Source organism: Oncorhynchus mykiss, chromosome 23 (assembly GCF_057628025.1).
Source record: "Oncorhynchus mykiss isolate SJ-2025 chromosome 23, ASM5762802v1, whole genome shotgun sequence".
NCBI classification, from domain to species: domain Eukaryota; kingdom Metazoa; phylum Chordata; class Actinopteri; order Salmoniformes; family Salmonidae; genus Oncorhynchus; species Oncorhynchus mykiss.
The window spans coordinates 21,420,426-21,435,665 of NC_143044.1; the positions used below are offsets into that span (position 1 = coordinate 21,420,426).

Consider the following 15,240-nt stretch of genomic DNA (forward strand, 5'->3'; position numbering starts at 1 on the left):
TCCAGTGCGTCTCCTTGGGCCGGTGTACATGGCACCAGCCTTACGCATGGTGTCCCCGGTTCGCCAGCACAACCCTACTAAAGGGCCCCACTGGACTGAGAGGCAGCTCTGGACTGAGGGGCAGCTCTGGACTGAGGGGCAGCTCTGGACTGAGGGGCAGCTCCTGGCTGGCTGGCGGCTCTGGCAGCTCCTGGCTGGCTGGCGGCTCTGGCTGGCTGGCGGCTCTGGCAGCTCCTGGCTGGCTGGCGGCTCTGGCTGGCTGGCGGCTCTGGCAGCTCCTGGCTGGCTGGCAGCACTGGCAGCTCCTGGCTGGCTGGCAGCTCTGGCCAGACGGGAGAATCTAGCAGCTCTGGCCAGACGGGAGACTCTAGCAGCTCTGGTTATTATAGCAATATTTCAACATAAAGGTGTTAGCGCGCCATTTTTTGCATAATTAATTTTAACCCAAAAATATCACACATGTCGAATTAACAAATTGTCTGTTGGCATTTATAAAATTGTACAAGCATTCCATGTAATCCATCAGGCCGATCGTGACTTTTTTCATACTTCAGGTAATTCATCCACAAACAGTTGGATGGAAACATGGTTAGTACATGAAATAAAGCAAACTATTAGAATTTCTGCAACCAGGAAAGGGCGAACCAATTTCTGCATAGTGCATTTTAAAACCACCATAACCTGCTAAACCATGGTTTACACTTTGAGAACACCGACAGCATCATTGCATTTTGGTACACCAGGATTACATTCAATACCAATGGAGGCAATTGCAGTGCGTTCGGTGTGGTGCATACGTTGGATGTATCTAAAGTATGCATCAAACTGTATGCTAAACAGAAATGGTAGCAGAAAGTGGCTGGACGGAAATGGTAGCAGAAAGTGAATGTTGAGCTTTTGTTGCATACATATCCAGATGATGCTGCATACTATTTTGGGCAAAGACACTGTCGGTGTGTTCAAAGCGTTATTCTGTTCTTAATTATTCGAACACACCGACGGCGTCGTTGCGCAAAATAGTATGCAGAATCATCTGGATATGTATGCAACAAAAGTTCAACATTCACCTTCTGCTACCATTTCTGTCAAGCCTTCTACGCATACAGTTTGACGACCCACACTGAACACACTGCAACTGCTTCTGCAACGTAATGCTGCAAGGCAAAAGCAGCATTTCATTGGAAATGAATGTAATTCTGGTGTACCAAAATGCAATGACGCTGTAAATAGTACACAGCATCATCTGGATATGTATGCAACAAAAGTTTAACATGCACTTTCTACTACCATTTCTCTTGATAACCTTTGCTATAAATGTTAAAAATCCAATCTACTGAAATTTATATCACTTTTGGCCTATCCCTCTGTACAGGTATGTCTCTACTACGCTCACCACTCCTCCCCCTTAATCCATCTTCCTCTACATTCTTCACTACCTCAGCATGTGACAACTTCTGAACTACTCTAACCCTGGAGAACCTCAACCTGCCGCTCTCACACGGGACATTTCTGCTCCCCAGCTCCATGGGCACCCCTACAATTAATACATTCCACTACTTTCCCCAATACTAGACATTCCTTTGTCTCATGCTGTTCTGCACATTTCTCACATCTTGGACCCTCCCTACTACACACTGTGTGGGAGCAAACGGAGCAATCCTCCTGATTCCTGCTTACAAGCAAAAATTAAAGCAGGAAGCACCAGTGACTCGGTCTGTAAAAAAGTGGACAGATGAAGCAGATACTAAACTACAGGACTGTTTTGCTATCACAGACTGGAACATGTTCCGGGATTTTTCCGATGGCATTGAGGAGTACACCACATCAGTCACTGGCTTTATCAATAAGTGCATTGAGGATGTCGTACCCACGGTGACTGTACGTACATACCCCAACCAGAAGCCATGGATTACAGGCAACATTCACACTGAGCTAAAGGGTAGGGCTGCCGCTCTCAAGGTGCGGGACTCTAACCCGGAAGCTTACAAGAAATCCTGCTATGCCCTGCAACGAACCATCAAACAGGCATAGCGTCAATACATGGCTAAGATTGAATCATTCTACACCGGCTCGGACGTTCGTCTTATGTGGCAGGGCTTGCAAACTATTACAGACTACAAAGGGAAGCACAGCCGTGAGCTGCCCAGTGACACGAGCCTACCAGACGAGCTAAATCACTTCAACGCTCGCTTCGAGGCAAGCAACACTGAGGCATGCATGAGAGGATCAGCTGTTCCAGACGACTGTAGCTGAAAAATTAGAAAAATTAATGTAATATCATGTGAGATGGAAATGGACAAACTAAAGGGTGTGCAATGTGTAGGCCCACTCAGTAGACATTCTGAACCTTGTTTGAAGTCCCTAGGTCACATGACCAAGGAGCTTTTGAAATTATACATTTTGAAAAATTCATGTAAAATCTTGTGAGATGAAAATGTACAAACTAAAGGGTGTGCAATATAGAAGGGTAATCAGTTGACATTCGGAACCTTGTTTGAAGTCCCTAGGTCACTTGACCAAGGAGCTATTGAAATGTTACATTTTGAAAAAATAATGTAAAATCTTGTGAAATGAAAATGGACAAACTAAAGGGTGTGCGACATAGAAGGGTTAAACATGGTCTTAACTTGCAATGCTCAACCCTCCTGCCAACCCCCACGTCACTCCGCCAACCACCAGGATGCCCGGCATCAGAACATTCCAGGCATTCCCGTGACTGGCCGATAGCAGGTTGATTGGCATGTCGGACCCCGCGAACACTAGGTATTGGTAAGTACAACACAACCACCTAATAGTATTACACACAGCTGTCTGTGCAGGTCGCTACAATACGTTCGATAAATCAACGTATGCACCACACAGAACGCACTGCAACTGGCTCTGCTACGCAATGCTGCAAGGCACACGCAGGGTTTCATTGGAAATTAATGTAATTCTGGTGTACCAAAATGCAATGACGCTGTCGGTGTGTTCAAAGCGTAAGAAGGGTGCTGCAGCGCCCCCTGAAAAATCAGGGAAAATATATACATGAATAATTTTTAAGTAGTTCGTAGTTAGTTCTAATTGTCATGAATTACTGTGGTTAGCCTACACAGGTGTTGTAAGATCTGTCATGTGTAAGCAATAAGCATAGGAAAGGGCCCCCGGGCTCATTGCAGAAAATAAACGTTGCCTTGCAAAATAGTAGGCAAGGCAACAATCTCTTAAGTGCTTCACCTCTTTTTGTTTTCGCTGTGGGCTTTAAATGGGGTCCTGGCTCACGCCTGGGAGGCGGCCCAGTTCCAGAACGAATGCGAACACTTTTCACCCAGTATAAACTCCTCACACACATAACCCGGGCCAGATAATCGAATCCCCTCACTGTGCCAGGTTTGTGAAAGGGGTGTTAACATCTGCAGCGATTCCCCAACACCTTATTGGTCACAGGTGGCATCGCTCAGAGTTATTCGGTAGTTATTGGTCACTCAACTCTTGCTTATCTATTTCAACATTCTGGTGAAGGGGCTAGCTGTAAATAGGCGACTCACACGAGCTATTCGGTTGTTCCGTGGCAGTGGTCGAATCGTTCTTCTGTAACAGTAGTTTATTCGGACCCAAACGGCTTGAGGGAATTCAACGAGCGTATTTTGTTTGTTGGCGGTTTTTTTTTGAGTGTTCGTAGTTATTCATTGAACGTGCCCTGCAAAGTACAAACTTTATCCGCAGACAACCGGTAGTTAACGTTAGATGGACGACGGTGAGCAAGTCGTATCATCCACAACCGAAGACGAAATGAGTAGATACAGTCAATACGGTAATCATTATGGCAACAACGAGGCCACAGCTACATTTGGCGATGATGATGATATTGTAGACTTAGTTGGCGGAGCACATGATGCTATTGAGAGACACAAGGCTTCGTACCCCGAGGATATAATCAAATTTACGAAGGACGAGGAAGCGCTACTGACCACCACCACAGAGCGTGCCACGGGACAACAGACACACGACGAGGTGATTCCAGATTCCACCCCATCAGAGGAAGAGTTGGCAGAAATAATTCCAGCACCAGTGATTCGCAATTGTTTGGATGCAGACGCTTTGCCAGAACTCATCAGACCATATCCCCCGGCAAAAGCAGCTCCAGAAGAAGCACGTCCACTACTAGAAGCAGCTCCAGAGAAGGAAGCGATTGCTGCTCCTCCAGCACCATCCCGTGAGTCGTCAATATTTTAAGTATCATCTGGTTTTTAAATATGTCTCTTGTTAAAGCGTCATTAAAATAGACGTTTCAGTACTTGCTTGCTAACTTAATTGGCAATAATGTTACAGTTGACTGGCTGGCTAACTCATGTTTGGTAACGTTAGCTAGCTTATGTGATTGTGGAATTAATGCGGCAACATTCATAAACCATTTATTTTTTAAAATATGAAATTGTTGCGCACGGTTCGAGACTGCATTGGTAGCTTGATATAGTCAGATACTCCACACAGGCAGGTAGTGGCAGGCTAGCTAACTAACCATTCCGATGTCTCCCCCCTAAAAAAAAGGATGGTTAACTAGATAGCTGGCTTTGTAAAGATGATGCAGACCACCTACTTGACACATCAGCAAGAAGCTAGTTAATATAGTGAACTGGAAGAATTGTACCACCTATTTCGACTATTTATTTAAACGGGTGCATCGGTGCTGATTATTACATACCATGTAATGCCATGGTATTTTTTTTAAATCCAAGAAACTAACTAATTGGCTCATACTACAATAATCCTGACAGTAATTTTCCGACCTGGTTTGTGGTTGCGCAAACCAAGCTAGCAAACTCTGTTCTGACTCAGTCAAGATGGCTTGGATTCGTCACAACAAAGGAATCTCATTTAAATTCGTCTACTCCCCTATTTTAGTTGTTTATCCCAAAATACCTTAAGTGAACGGTAGCTATCTACTGGAAGCAAGCCATTTTTTAATGATAGCTAACATTTTTCATCGTACGAGAAATTGAGTTTTCACCCCTCCAATCTCCCGATCTGTCAACCATTCACGCTTTTTGATAATGGGGTGTTTTTATCTCATTCGGGGGAAGTCAGACATTGTTCGGGGGCATTGTTATTGTGTAAATTGGTTAGCGAATTTAATAAAATATGTTCTCTTTCCTGTTAGAATAGCTAAACACTTTCCCAGACATACGAGGCCAGACGGGCAGGGCGGGGTTGGGAGACAATTACAAAGACCTGGTTGAGTGTCATTCCATTTAATCGCTTTAGGCCCGACTATTACCTAAGAACTAATATAAGCATACTTGTCATTTGGAAGGGCAGACATGCTTTATATTCTACTTCGGTTTTCTGCAATAATTTGGAATGCCTTCTTACTGCAGGATAAATGCTAAAAACGTAAAGGAAATGGTCCTACTGGCTCTGACGGGCCTTGTGGGTTTGCTCCCTCTGTTTTTGCTGTGATGTGTATTCTCGCTATCCTAGGAAGGGCTAGATGAGCATGCTTAAGCATGTATCAATACCATCACAGCTGGATTTAGCTGCTACTAGTGCACTGAATCACTTCTGACTTTGTGTTGATCTACTTTTTAAATTGGAATGTTAATAACACAGTGCTGTAATTGCTTCTTTAATGTTACACCTACAATACTGTACACCGCTCTAGTTAATAACTGCACAACTATAATGTCCTAGAATGACCCCTTCTCATATTTCATATTGACTTGTGACTAGAGTTAACATGGCGTTCATTGCAGTCTGTGCCATTCGCTTTCTTTGCCTCCTCTCAGACATATTACATTTCATGATGCAGCTCTTTCATGGGCAGGTGTTGGCCTACATTTTAGGTTCCACAAAAGTGTTCAAGCGAAGTCATTGACTACTAGCCTATGCAGAACAGGTGGACAGAATTCAAGCAACATGGATTTCATTATAGCTAATGTTAATTGTCTATGGTTAAATTTTAGATATACTTCAACTCAGGAACCTAGACTAGAGAAGTTACTGGTCTTTAAACTGGTCTAATCTGAAAAATCATTACGGTAATAAAAGCAAAACAAAATATATTTGTAACGTGATATTTCCTGGCTTTTGATGGGTGGATGCTTGATCTTTTTTTTTTTTGTTGTATGATTGGACTATGGTATTCAGAACCATTGTACGTTGATGGCAACTTGTTTAAGAAAACATGCTTTGCTTCTGTCCTATTGAAATATTCCCTGACATCTTAATGTGGGGGGGGGGGGGGTTGGTGGTGGTACTACTGTCTTCCACCTGATGGTTAAACTCGAGTCACACTGCATCTGCCTCATGCACAAATTCATGTTGGTCCCATGACCAGAGAAAGTGAAAAAATTATTTGATAGTAAAATAGATGCGACAAGCTACTAATAATAAAAACGCAGGGCTATCGATACACGTTGCTACTCATTCATTGCGGTGTGAGTGGAAAGTAGGGAGAAGCGCCTTTTGTAATAGTGTTGAATATAAACAGTGGCGGTGCTGAATAAAAACTTAGACATGAACGCCCTCCTAAAAACAGCATCTCTTTTCTGTATTCTTTGACAGTCTCACTCTGGTCAGGGTTTTAAAACTTTGCTGTGGCCGTGATAGTGGAAGCTGTAAGCACAACGATTTGAGCTATCCGATTGGCCAGCACAGTAGGCACTTGATTAAGCCCCAAATATCAAATCAAAGTTTATTTGTCACGTGCGCCGAATACAACACCTTACAGTGAAATGCTTACTTACAGGCTCTAACCAATGGTGCGAAGGGAAAAAAAAGTGTGTAAGTAAAGAAATAAAACAGTAAAAAGACATTTGAAAAAAGATTAGCAAGGCTATATACAGACACCTGTTACTCAGGCTTATTGAGGTAGTCTGTACATGTAGGTATCGTTAAAGTGACTATGCATATATGATGAACAGAGAGTAGCAGAAGCGTAAAAAGAGGGGTTGGTGGGTGGTGGGACACAATGCAGATAGACCGGTTAGCCAATGTGCAGGAGCTCTGGTTGGTCTGGCCAATTTAGGTAATATGTACATGAATGTATAGTTAAAGTGACTATGCATATATGATAAACAGAGTAGCAGCAGCGTAAAAAGATGGGTTGGGGAGGGGACACACAATGCAAATAGTCCGGGTAGCCATTTGATTACCTGTTCAGGAGTCTAATGGTTTGGGGTTAATAACTGTTGAGAAGCCTTTTAGTCCTAGACTTGGCACTCCGGTACCGCTTGCCATGCGGTAGTAGAGAGAACAGTCTATGACTGGGGTGGCTGGGATCTTTGACAATTTTTAGGGCCTTCCTCTGACACTGCCTGGTATAGAGGTCCTGGATGGCAGGCAGCTTTGCCCCAGTGATGTACTGGGCCGTACGCACTACCCTCTGTAGTGCCTTGCCGAGCAATTGCCGTACCAGGCAGTGATGTAACCAGTCAGGATGCTCTTGATGTTGCAGCTGTAGAACCTTTTGAGGATCTCAGGATCCATGCCAAATCTTTTTAGTTTCCTGAGGGGGAATAGGCTTTGTCGTGCCCTCTTCACGACTGTCTTGGTGTGTTTGTAGTTTGTTGTTGATGTGGACACCAAGGAATTTTAAGCTCTCAACCTGCTCCACTACAGCCCCGTCGATGAGAATGGGGGCGTGCTCGGTGCTCCTTTTCCTGAAGTCCACAATCATCTCCTTAGTCTTGGCTACGTTGAGGGATAGGTTGTTATTCTGGCCCCACCTGGCCAGGTCTCTGACCTCCTCCTTATAGGCTGTCTCGTCGTTGTCGGTTGTTTCGTCAGCAAACTTAATGATGGTTTTGGAGTCGTGCCTGGCCGTGCAGTCGTGGGTGAACAGGGAGTACAGGAGGGGACTGAGCATGCACCCCTGGGGAGCTCCAGTGTTGAGGATCAGCGTGGCAGATGTGTTGCTACCTACCCTCACCTCACCACCTGGGGAGGCCTGTCAGGAAGTCCAGGATCCAGTTGCAGAGGGAGGTGTTTAGTCCCAGGATCCTTAGCTTGGTGATGAGCTTTGAGGGTACTATGGTGTTGAACTCTTAGCCTTAGTCAATGAACATCATTCTCACATAGGTGTTCCTTTTGTCCAGGTGGGAAAGGGCAGTGTGGAGTGCAATAGAGATTGTATCATCTGTGGATCTGTTTGGGTGGTATGCAAATTGGAGTGGGTCTAGGGTTTCTGGGATAATGGTGTTGATATGAGCCATTACGCAGCCTTTCAAAGCACTTCATGGCTACGAATGTGAGTGCTACGGGTCTGTAGTCATTTAGGCAGGTTGCCTTTGTGTTCTTGGGCACAGGGACTATGGTGGTCTGCTTGAAACATGTTGGTATTACAGACTCAACCAGGGACATGTTGAAAATGTCACTGAAGACACCTGCTAGTTGGTCAGCACATGCCCGGTGCACACGTCCTAGTAATTATTCTGGCCCTGCAGCCTTGTGTATGTTTACCTGTTTAAAGATCTTACTCATGTCTGCTACGGAGCGCGTGATCAGTCGTCCGGAACAGCTGATGTTCTCATGCATGCCTCAGTGTTGCTTGCCTCGAAGCGAGCATAGAAGTGATTTAGCTCATCTGGTAGGCTCGTGTCACTGGGCAGCTCGCAGCTGTGCTTCCCTTTGTAGTCTGTAATAGTTTGCGAGCATTGGAGTCGGTGTAGTATGATTCAACCTTAGCCCTGTATTGACGCTTTGCCTGTTTGATGGTTCATCGCAGGGCATAGCAGGATTTCTTGTAAGCTTCCGGGTTAGTCCCGCACCTTGAGAGCGGCAGCTCTACCCTTTAACTCAGTGCGAATGTTGCCTGTAATCCATGACTTCTGGTTGAGGTATGTACAGTCACTGTGGGGACGACGTCCTCGTTGCACTTATTGATAAAGTCAGATGTGGTGTATTCCTCAATGTCATCGGAAGAATCCCAGAACATGTTCCAGTCTGTGATAGCAAAGCAGTCCTGTAGTTTAGCATCTGCTTCATCTGAACATTTTTTTACACACTTTTTACAGAGTCACTGGTGCTTCCTGCTTTAATTTTTGCGTGTAAGCAGGAATCAGGAGGATAGAGTTGTGGTTGGATTTACCAAATGGAGGGTGAGGGAGAGCTTTGTACGAGTCTCTGTGTGTGGAGTACAAGTGCTCTAGCATTTTTTTCCCCCTGGTTGTACATTTAACATGTTGATAGAGATTTGGTAGAACTGATTTAAGTTTCTCTGCATTAAAGTCTCCGGCCACTAGGAGCGCCACCTCTGGGTGAGTGGTTCCCTGTTTGCTTATTTCCGTATACAGCTGTCTTAGTGCCACCATCTCTGTCTGTGGTGGTAAATAAACAGTCACAAAGTATAGCTGAGAACTCTCTAGGCAAGTAGTGTGGCCTGCAGTTTATCACAATATACTCTTCAGGCAAACAAAATCTAGATACTTCTTTAGATTTCGTGTACCAGTTGTTGACGACTTTGGATCACTACTGGCTGTAAGCGAACTAGTGATTCGCATTTGGAGCAATACTGGCTGTATCCAAGGCTCAGCCAATCGTTCACATAACAGAAGCAGCACACGACTGAAGAGAGAAGAGACAGATAATTTACTAGTTACGACGTCAGCGCACGCTCTGGGAAGACGGCGGGAGAGTGGAGAGGCAGTTTGCGCTTCCCCTGAACGATAACGAAGAGGTAGGTGAGAAGCCTGACCACGGAGACGGGTGTGAGAAGGTGATGAAGTGTACTTCATGAGCTGTAACTGAAAAACAACTGGCTTTTGGAAAGTTTGAGATGAGGGTGGTGGAACAAGTATTCTTAAGGATCTTGCTGGCTGGCTCGAATTCTCCGTTAGCTAGCCAGAGAAATGTTGAGTCACATTAGCCAACTTATCTGATCAAATCATTTTGTTTACGGTGTGAAAAACAGATGCGCTAACATTAGTAACCTAACCAATTCGCTATTGTATTAACTGGTAATGTTAGATGACTATTTGCCGTTCCTCAAGTTATAACACGTCAGTTGCTTATTGGACCCTGGCAATCTGTGTGTGTAATGTTAACTCTAAGGAACTAACTACTATCTGTGAGCTAATGTTTTCCCTCTACAGTGTGTGGTTAATTTTCAGAATGAGAGAACTAGGTGAAAATAAGGCGTTGCTTGTTAAACAGTTAGGTGTTGCTGGGCCTGGCTTAAGCTGGATGCCACTATAGAGGTGAAAGGAACACCACACACTTTCCCTCTTTCTCACTTTTTCAATTCAGTTGATAAAAAGGGTTATGCTAGGTATTCTCTGCCTGAAAGAGATCAATTATGCCAACAAAGGGTATCATGCTATGCTGGTACATTGTATAACAGATGTCCACAGGCAGAAAGTGTACAATGTAATAATGTGCAGTGTAGCCCAAAGATATTGCTTTTGTTGTGTTGAACTTGACAGTAACACGTGAGTGAGGGGGGATTATTACATTTTTACTCAGTGAATGTTATTTTTGCACATGTAGCCTTGTGCACATGTAGCCTTGTGCATAGTGGCCACGATAATAGGGTAAAAAATAGAATGCCTGTTTGTTTCATTCTATTTCTACAAAAGGGTCAATGCAGATAGGCTGGGTAGTGTAGTATTCCAGTATAGAGCTACTGTAGTGTTTTGCTACTGTAGAAATTGTTCAGGCTCCTGCTGGTTCAAGACTTGGTCCATCGGTACCGCTTGCCGTGCGGTAGCAGAGAGCAGTCTGACTTGGGGGGGCTGGAGTCAATTGACAGGTTTTGGGGCTTTCCTCAAATTGAAGAGGGCAGTCTAAGCGTAGACTAAGGGTTCTGTAGGGAGGAATGGTGTAAGATCATTCCCAATGTGTTCTCCAACTCATGAAGCATTTTAGAAAAAGGCTGCGATTGTCCCTGGAAGGTGAGGTATTGACAACAGGGTTGTGAATAATTTTACCCCTAATTTTTATTTTTTTATTTTATTTTTTAGGAAAAAAATGATTTGTTAAACACAACCTCTTTCTTTGTATTAGTATACCAATATACTTTCCATTTTTAGCATACAATATAGCTCCGTATTTGAATTATTTATTGTAGTCATTTTTGTTCATCTTTGTCAAAGGTATCAATAGTTTCGCACCCCACTATGTGGTGTAGATGTTCCCCACACTATCTCCAGAGGTCGTGTGGCAGATCTCTTCAAGAGATTTTGAATCTAGATCCATCTGTTTACACTACAGAAGTATCTCTCCTGGACATAGTTTGTTGTCAAAGTAGTGTAGAGGCCCCATGTTAGGGTCTGTTTCACACTGGTGTTAATTGTTTTCTGTTTTCTCAGCTGCTGGCATTGTCCACTTCACACTGTGCTACTGTCTCTTTTTCAGATGACAATTTTCTTCCTGCTGCGCTTCAACCTCTGATGCAATTCCCAAAAGGCAAGTTCTTTTTCCTGGCTGCCTTTCCTCCTGCATCTTCTCTTTTTAATTTCATGCCTTTTTATACCTTAATTACATTTTGACTGATATGCATGCAAAGTTTGTTAAAGGCCCAAATGCAGCTGTTTTTTTTAATAGTAATGTCACATTTCTTGGTAGCAGTTATGTACCTTACAGTAATAGTTTCCAATTGTAAAAAAATAAACCAATTGCCTTTTAGCTACAGTTACCACCTGGGGATGTCACCAGGCAAGCTGAAATTCCACCCATGATTAGAAGGTCCTGAGTTGCTGGTTGAAAATACAATTTTACAATCAGGAAATAACACTGATGAAATTTGTTCAAACTTTTAGTGTTGATTTTTATCAGCTATTGTACAATATGATATAAAACACAGGGTAACTGCACTTGGCCTTTAATAATATTTTACATTGTATTTGCATTTAAGTAATTTAAAAGAAAGACTAACATTGTTTGTATGATCCTATAATGTGAATCCCTGTGATAAGTCCACTTACAGTAGAGAAGATAGACACTAACTTTAAACGTTTAGGTGATGATTCCCCTCATTGATTGTTCCTATGTTAAAAACAAAATCTCCCATAACTGGTTTTGTATCTTTTGGCATGCCAGTTTATAACTCTGAGATCACTGATGGGAAACAACACCTCAACTCTGCAGACTGCTGGCAGGGCATGCCAGGCATGGCTTGCTAGCGCTGAAGGAATGGAGTGTGTCTTGATGTATTGCATTTTCCCTCTTTACTCAAGAACTTGGGCAGAAGGGTGATTCCCCTGCTCCCATCTCCCCTCTCTCTCGCCTTCACTCTCCTGACTCTCTGGAAGACCTCTCTTTGTCAGAGAGTCCAAATCCAACATCTGCTCCATTGGGCTTCTCTTCTTGGCCTTCTACTGAGCCCCCCAAAATACTGACCAAGGATATGCCTTGGAATGAAGAGGGTAACACCAGATTAGGATTTAGTAAGAGTGATGAGGATATTGTGACAGGGTTAGAAACTGTTACCTACATTCAAAGTAAACATAAAAAAAATTGCCCCGAGAGCAATGTAGGGTCCAAGTCTCTGTGTGGAGACAGTGGCGTGGTCTCTCCTGAAGAGCAGCTTTGTAGCCCAGTCAGGTCTACTACTCCTTCCCAGTCCCCCAATAATCCCCTGATGACTCCTGACTCTGACATTGCACCTGCCTCCTCTAACCCAACAGAGCACTGGGATTCTCCACTCTTAGCTTCTCAAGACAACCCCAGGGCCTCCATGGATACGTTTCCCAAAGACTCAGCATCCAGAGGCTCCTCTGGGTATGAGCCAGATATGCTTGGCCAATCAGATGATGACTTAATGTTTGAGGTGAAGAAGAATCCTTTCCAGGGCTTCTCCCCTGTAGCAGATGCTGGGTTCTCCCATCTTGGGGATATGACCTCTGACAGCCAGGCAGCTAAAATGTCTGAGAGTCCCACCCCAGACCTGGTCCAGTATGGCCGGGCTGAAGACTCACAAGATGGCAGCCCTCCATCATATTACGATGAAACAAAAACATATGAGTCTGTCAAGATGGCTGCGGACTCTCTCATGGAGCCACTCAATCAGTTCTCAACCACCCCAAAAGAGAGCGAGGACTCTACACTTACATCTCTTCCAGATATCTTAAAGCCCTTCCCTCTGAACCCTGACAAAGTGGACTCAGGCTCTTCTGAAGGAAGCACTGAGCCGAGCCCTGCTCCTATCCGGAAGATAGTTGAGTCACCCACTGTCCCTGTCCCTCTGTCAGCCACAAATCCCTTTGCTTTCGATTCCAAAGCTTTACTGCTGAAGGAGCTGACTGAGGAGACTGAAGCAAGACTAGCTGTGAAGACTGAAGATGAAGGCTTTAGTGCCTTTGACCTCGTAAAGGAGGCGGAGCCTACACCCCATAGCAAAGCACCTGTCCAGATAGAACAAAAAGATTGGATGTTGTCCAGTCAAGATTCACCTCAAATTGTGAACAAATTAGAGCCTCTTAATTTCCAGACAAAGACCCCTGAAGATTCTGATTCTGAGAGTCCGTCAGCAGACTCCCTGTCCCCTGTTCTGGAGGCAATGGCCAAGAATCCTGCAAGTTTCCAGGTGGAGTCTGAGAAGAATGACATGAAAGTGGAAGAGGCAGAGGCAGCAGAGGATATGTCTGAGCCGGAAGTGTCCTCTGAAGAGTTTGAGTTCATCGAGAGGCCCCTCAGGGGTGTAATCGATGAGTTTCTAGAAGCATTAGATAGCTCCAAGTTTGCTAAGGCAACAGAGTTTAGCATGGATGAAGATGACATGCGCTTTGGGCTGATGGATGTGGAGTCTGCAAATATAGTCCCAGAAGTTCAGGAAGAATCTCCTAGTCAGCGCTCTTACCTCCTAGTCACCCAGAAGGTCAAGTCAGACCTGGAGAAGGATGATACCAAAGGTCCCGCCTCAAAGGCCCCTCTCATCCACTCGCCTGTTCGCAAACCGGAGTTGCTCTCTAAGGACACAGAGGGCCCCGGAATGGATCAGATGCCCAACCTGAGTGCTGAAGCAGGTAATTTCCACATGGACGTTAACCACCAGTTATTTTTTTATTTTTTTTATTGGTGCATCATTTTACTCGGTTGTCATTTCCCTTTTTTCCCCCCATAAGTTTTCACCTTTTCATCACCTTTCTCCTCTGCGTTGTCCCTTTTTTAGCATTTAAAAATAAATAAATTATCATTTACAATTGGGTGCATGTGTTGGCATGATTTTGTTTTCATGATCTTGGTTTTCATGTTTTCTTTCATATTTGTTGTGTTTTTGAATCCATCCTCTTGATCTAGTAAGTAATGCATTTCTCGTGTGCAATGGGGGGGGGGGTGTGTTACAAAGAGATTGTTAAAATTACATTGACACCACACAATCCATTTTACAGGAAGTGACCTAGCAGTGTATACCTCATACCTCATTAAGATATACAGTGCCTTCAAAGTATTCACACGCCTTGACTTTTTCCACATTTTGTTACAGCCTGAATAAACAATTTATGAAATAGTTTTTTTATCACTGACCTACACACAATGACCCATAATGTCAAAGTGGAATTATGCTTTTTAAAATGTATACTTATTAATAGAAAATTAGTCTGAAATATCTTGTGTTAGTAAGTATTCAACCTCTTTGTCAAGTCTAAAGTTCAGGACTATTATTTTGCTTAAATTTCGTGTTTAAGATTTTTTTTTTTTATGACTACCTTCTATCTGTAGCCCATACATACAATTATCTGTAAGGCCCCTCTGCCGAGCAGGGAATTTCACACCGATTCAACCATAAAGACCAGGGAGGTTTTCACATACCTCGCAAAGAAGTTTACCTATTGGTAGATAGGTTAAAATAAAAAAGCAGACATTGAATGTCCCCTTGAGCATGGTGAAGTTATTAATTACACTTTGGATGGTGTCGCAATACACCCAGTCACTACAAAGATACAGGTATCCTTCTTAACTCCGGAGATGAACAAAAACACTCAGGGATTTCACCATGAGAACAGTGATGATGGATCAACAACCGTGTGTTTACTCCACAATACTAACCTAATTGACAGCGAAAAGAAGGAAGCCTGTGAAGAATATAAATATAAAAAAACATGCATCCTGTTTGCAACATGGTACTTAAGTAATGTTGCAAATAATGTGGCTCAACTATTCACTTTTTGTCGTGAATACAAAGTTATGTTTAGGGCAAATACAACTCATTACTGAGTACAACTCCATATTTTCAAGCATAGTGGAGGCTGCCTCATGTTATGGGTATGCTTGAAATCTTTAAGGACTGGAGTTTTTCAGGATAAAAAAGAGAATGAAGTTAAT

The 15,240-nt window shown here is 43.6% G+C and overlaps 1 protein-coding gene across 2 annotated transcripts in view; it reads left to right on the plus strand.

The window, feature by feature from the left end:
* The first annotated feature begins 3,341 nt into the window (after positions 1-3,341).
* Positions 3,342-15,240, plus strand: part of LOC110502570 (reticulon-1-A) — a 34,715-nt gene continuing 22,816 nt past the window's right edge. Inside the window, exons 1-3 of one of the 2 annotated variants that reach the window (XM_021580706.3) lie at positions 3,342-4,195; positions 11,332-11,382; positions 12,153-13,940. In XM_021580706.3, the coding sequence (XP_021436381.3) occupies positions 3,727-4,195; positions 11,332-11,382; positions 12,153-13,940 (2,308 nt within the window). In that variant the 5' untranslated portion in view covers positions 3,342-3,726. The remainder of the gene's footprint in view (positions 4,196-11,331; positions 11,383-12,152; positions 13,941-15,240) is intronic. The other variant, XM_021580707.3, reaches the window with a different exon arrangement.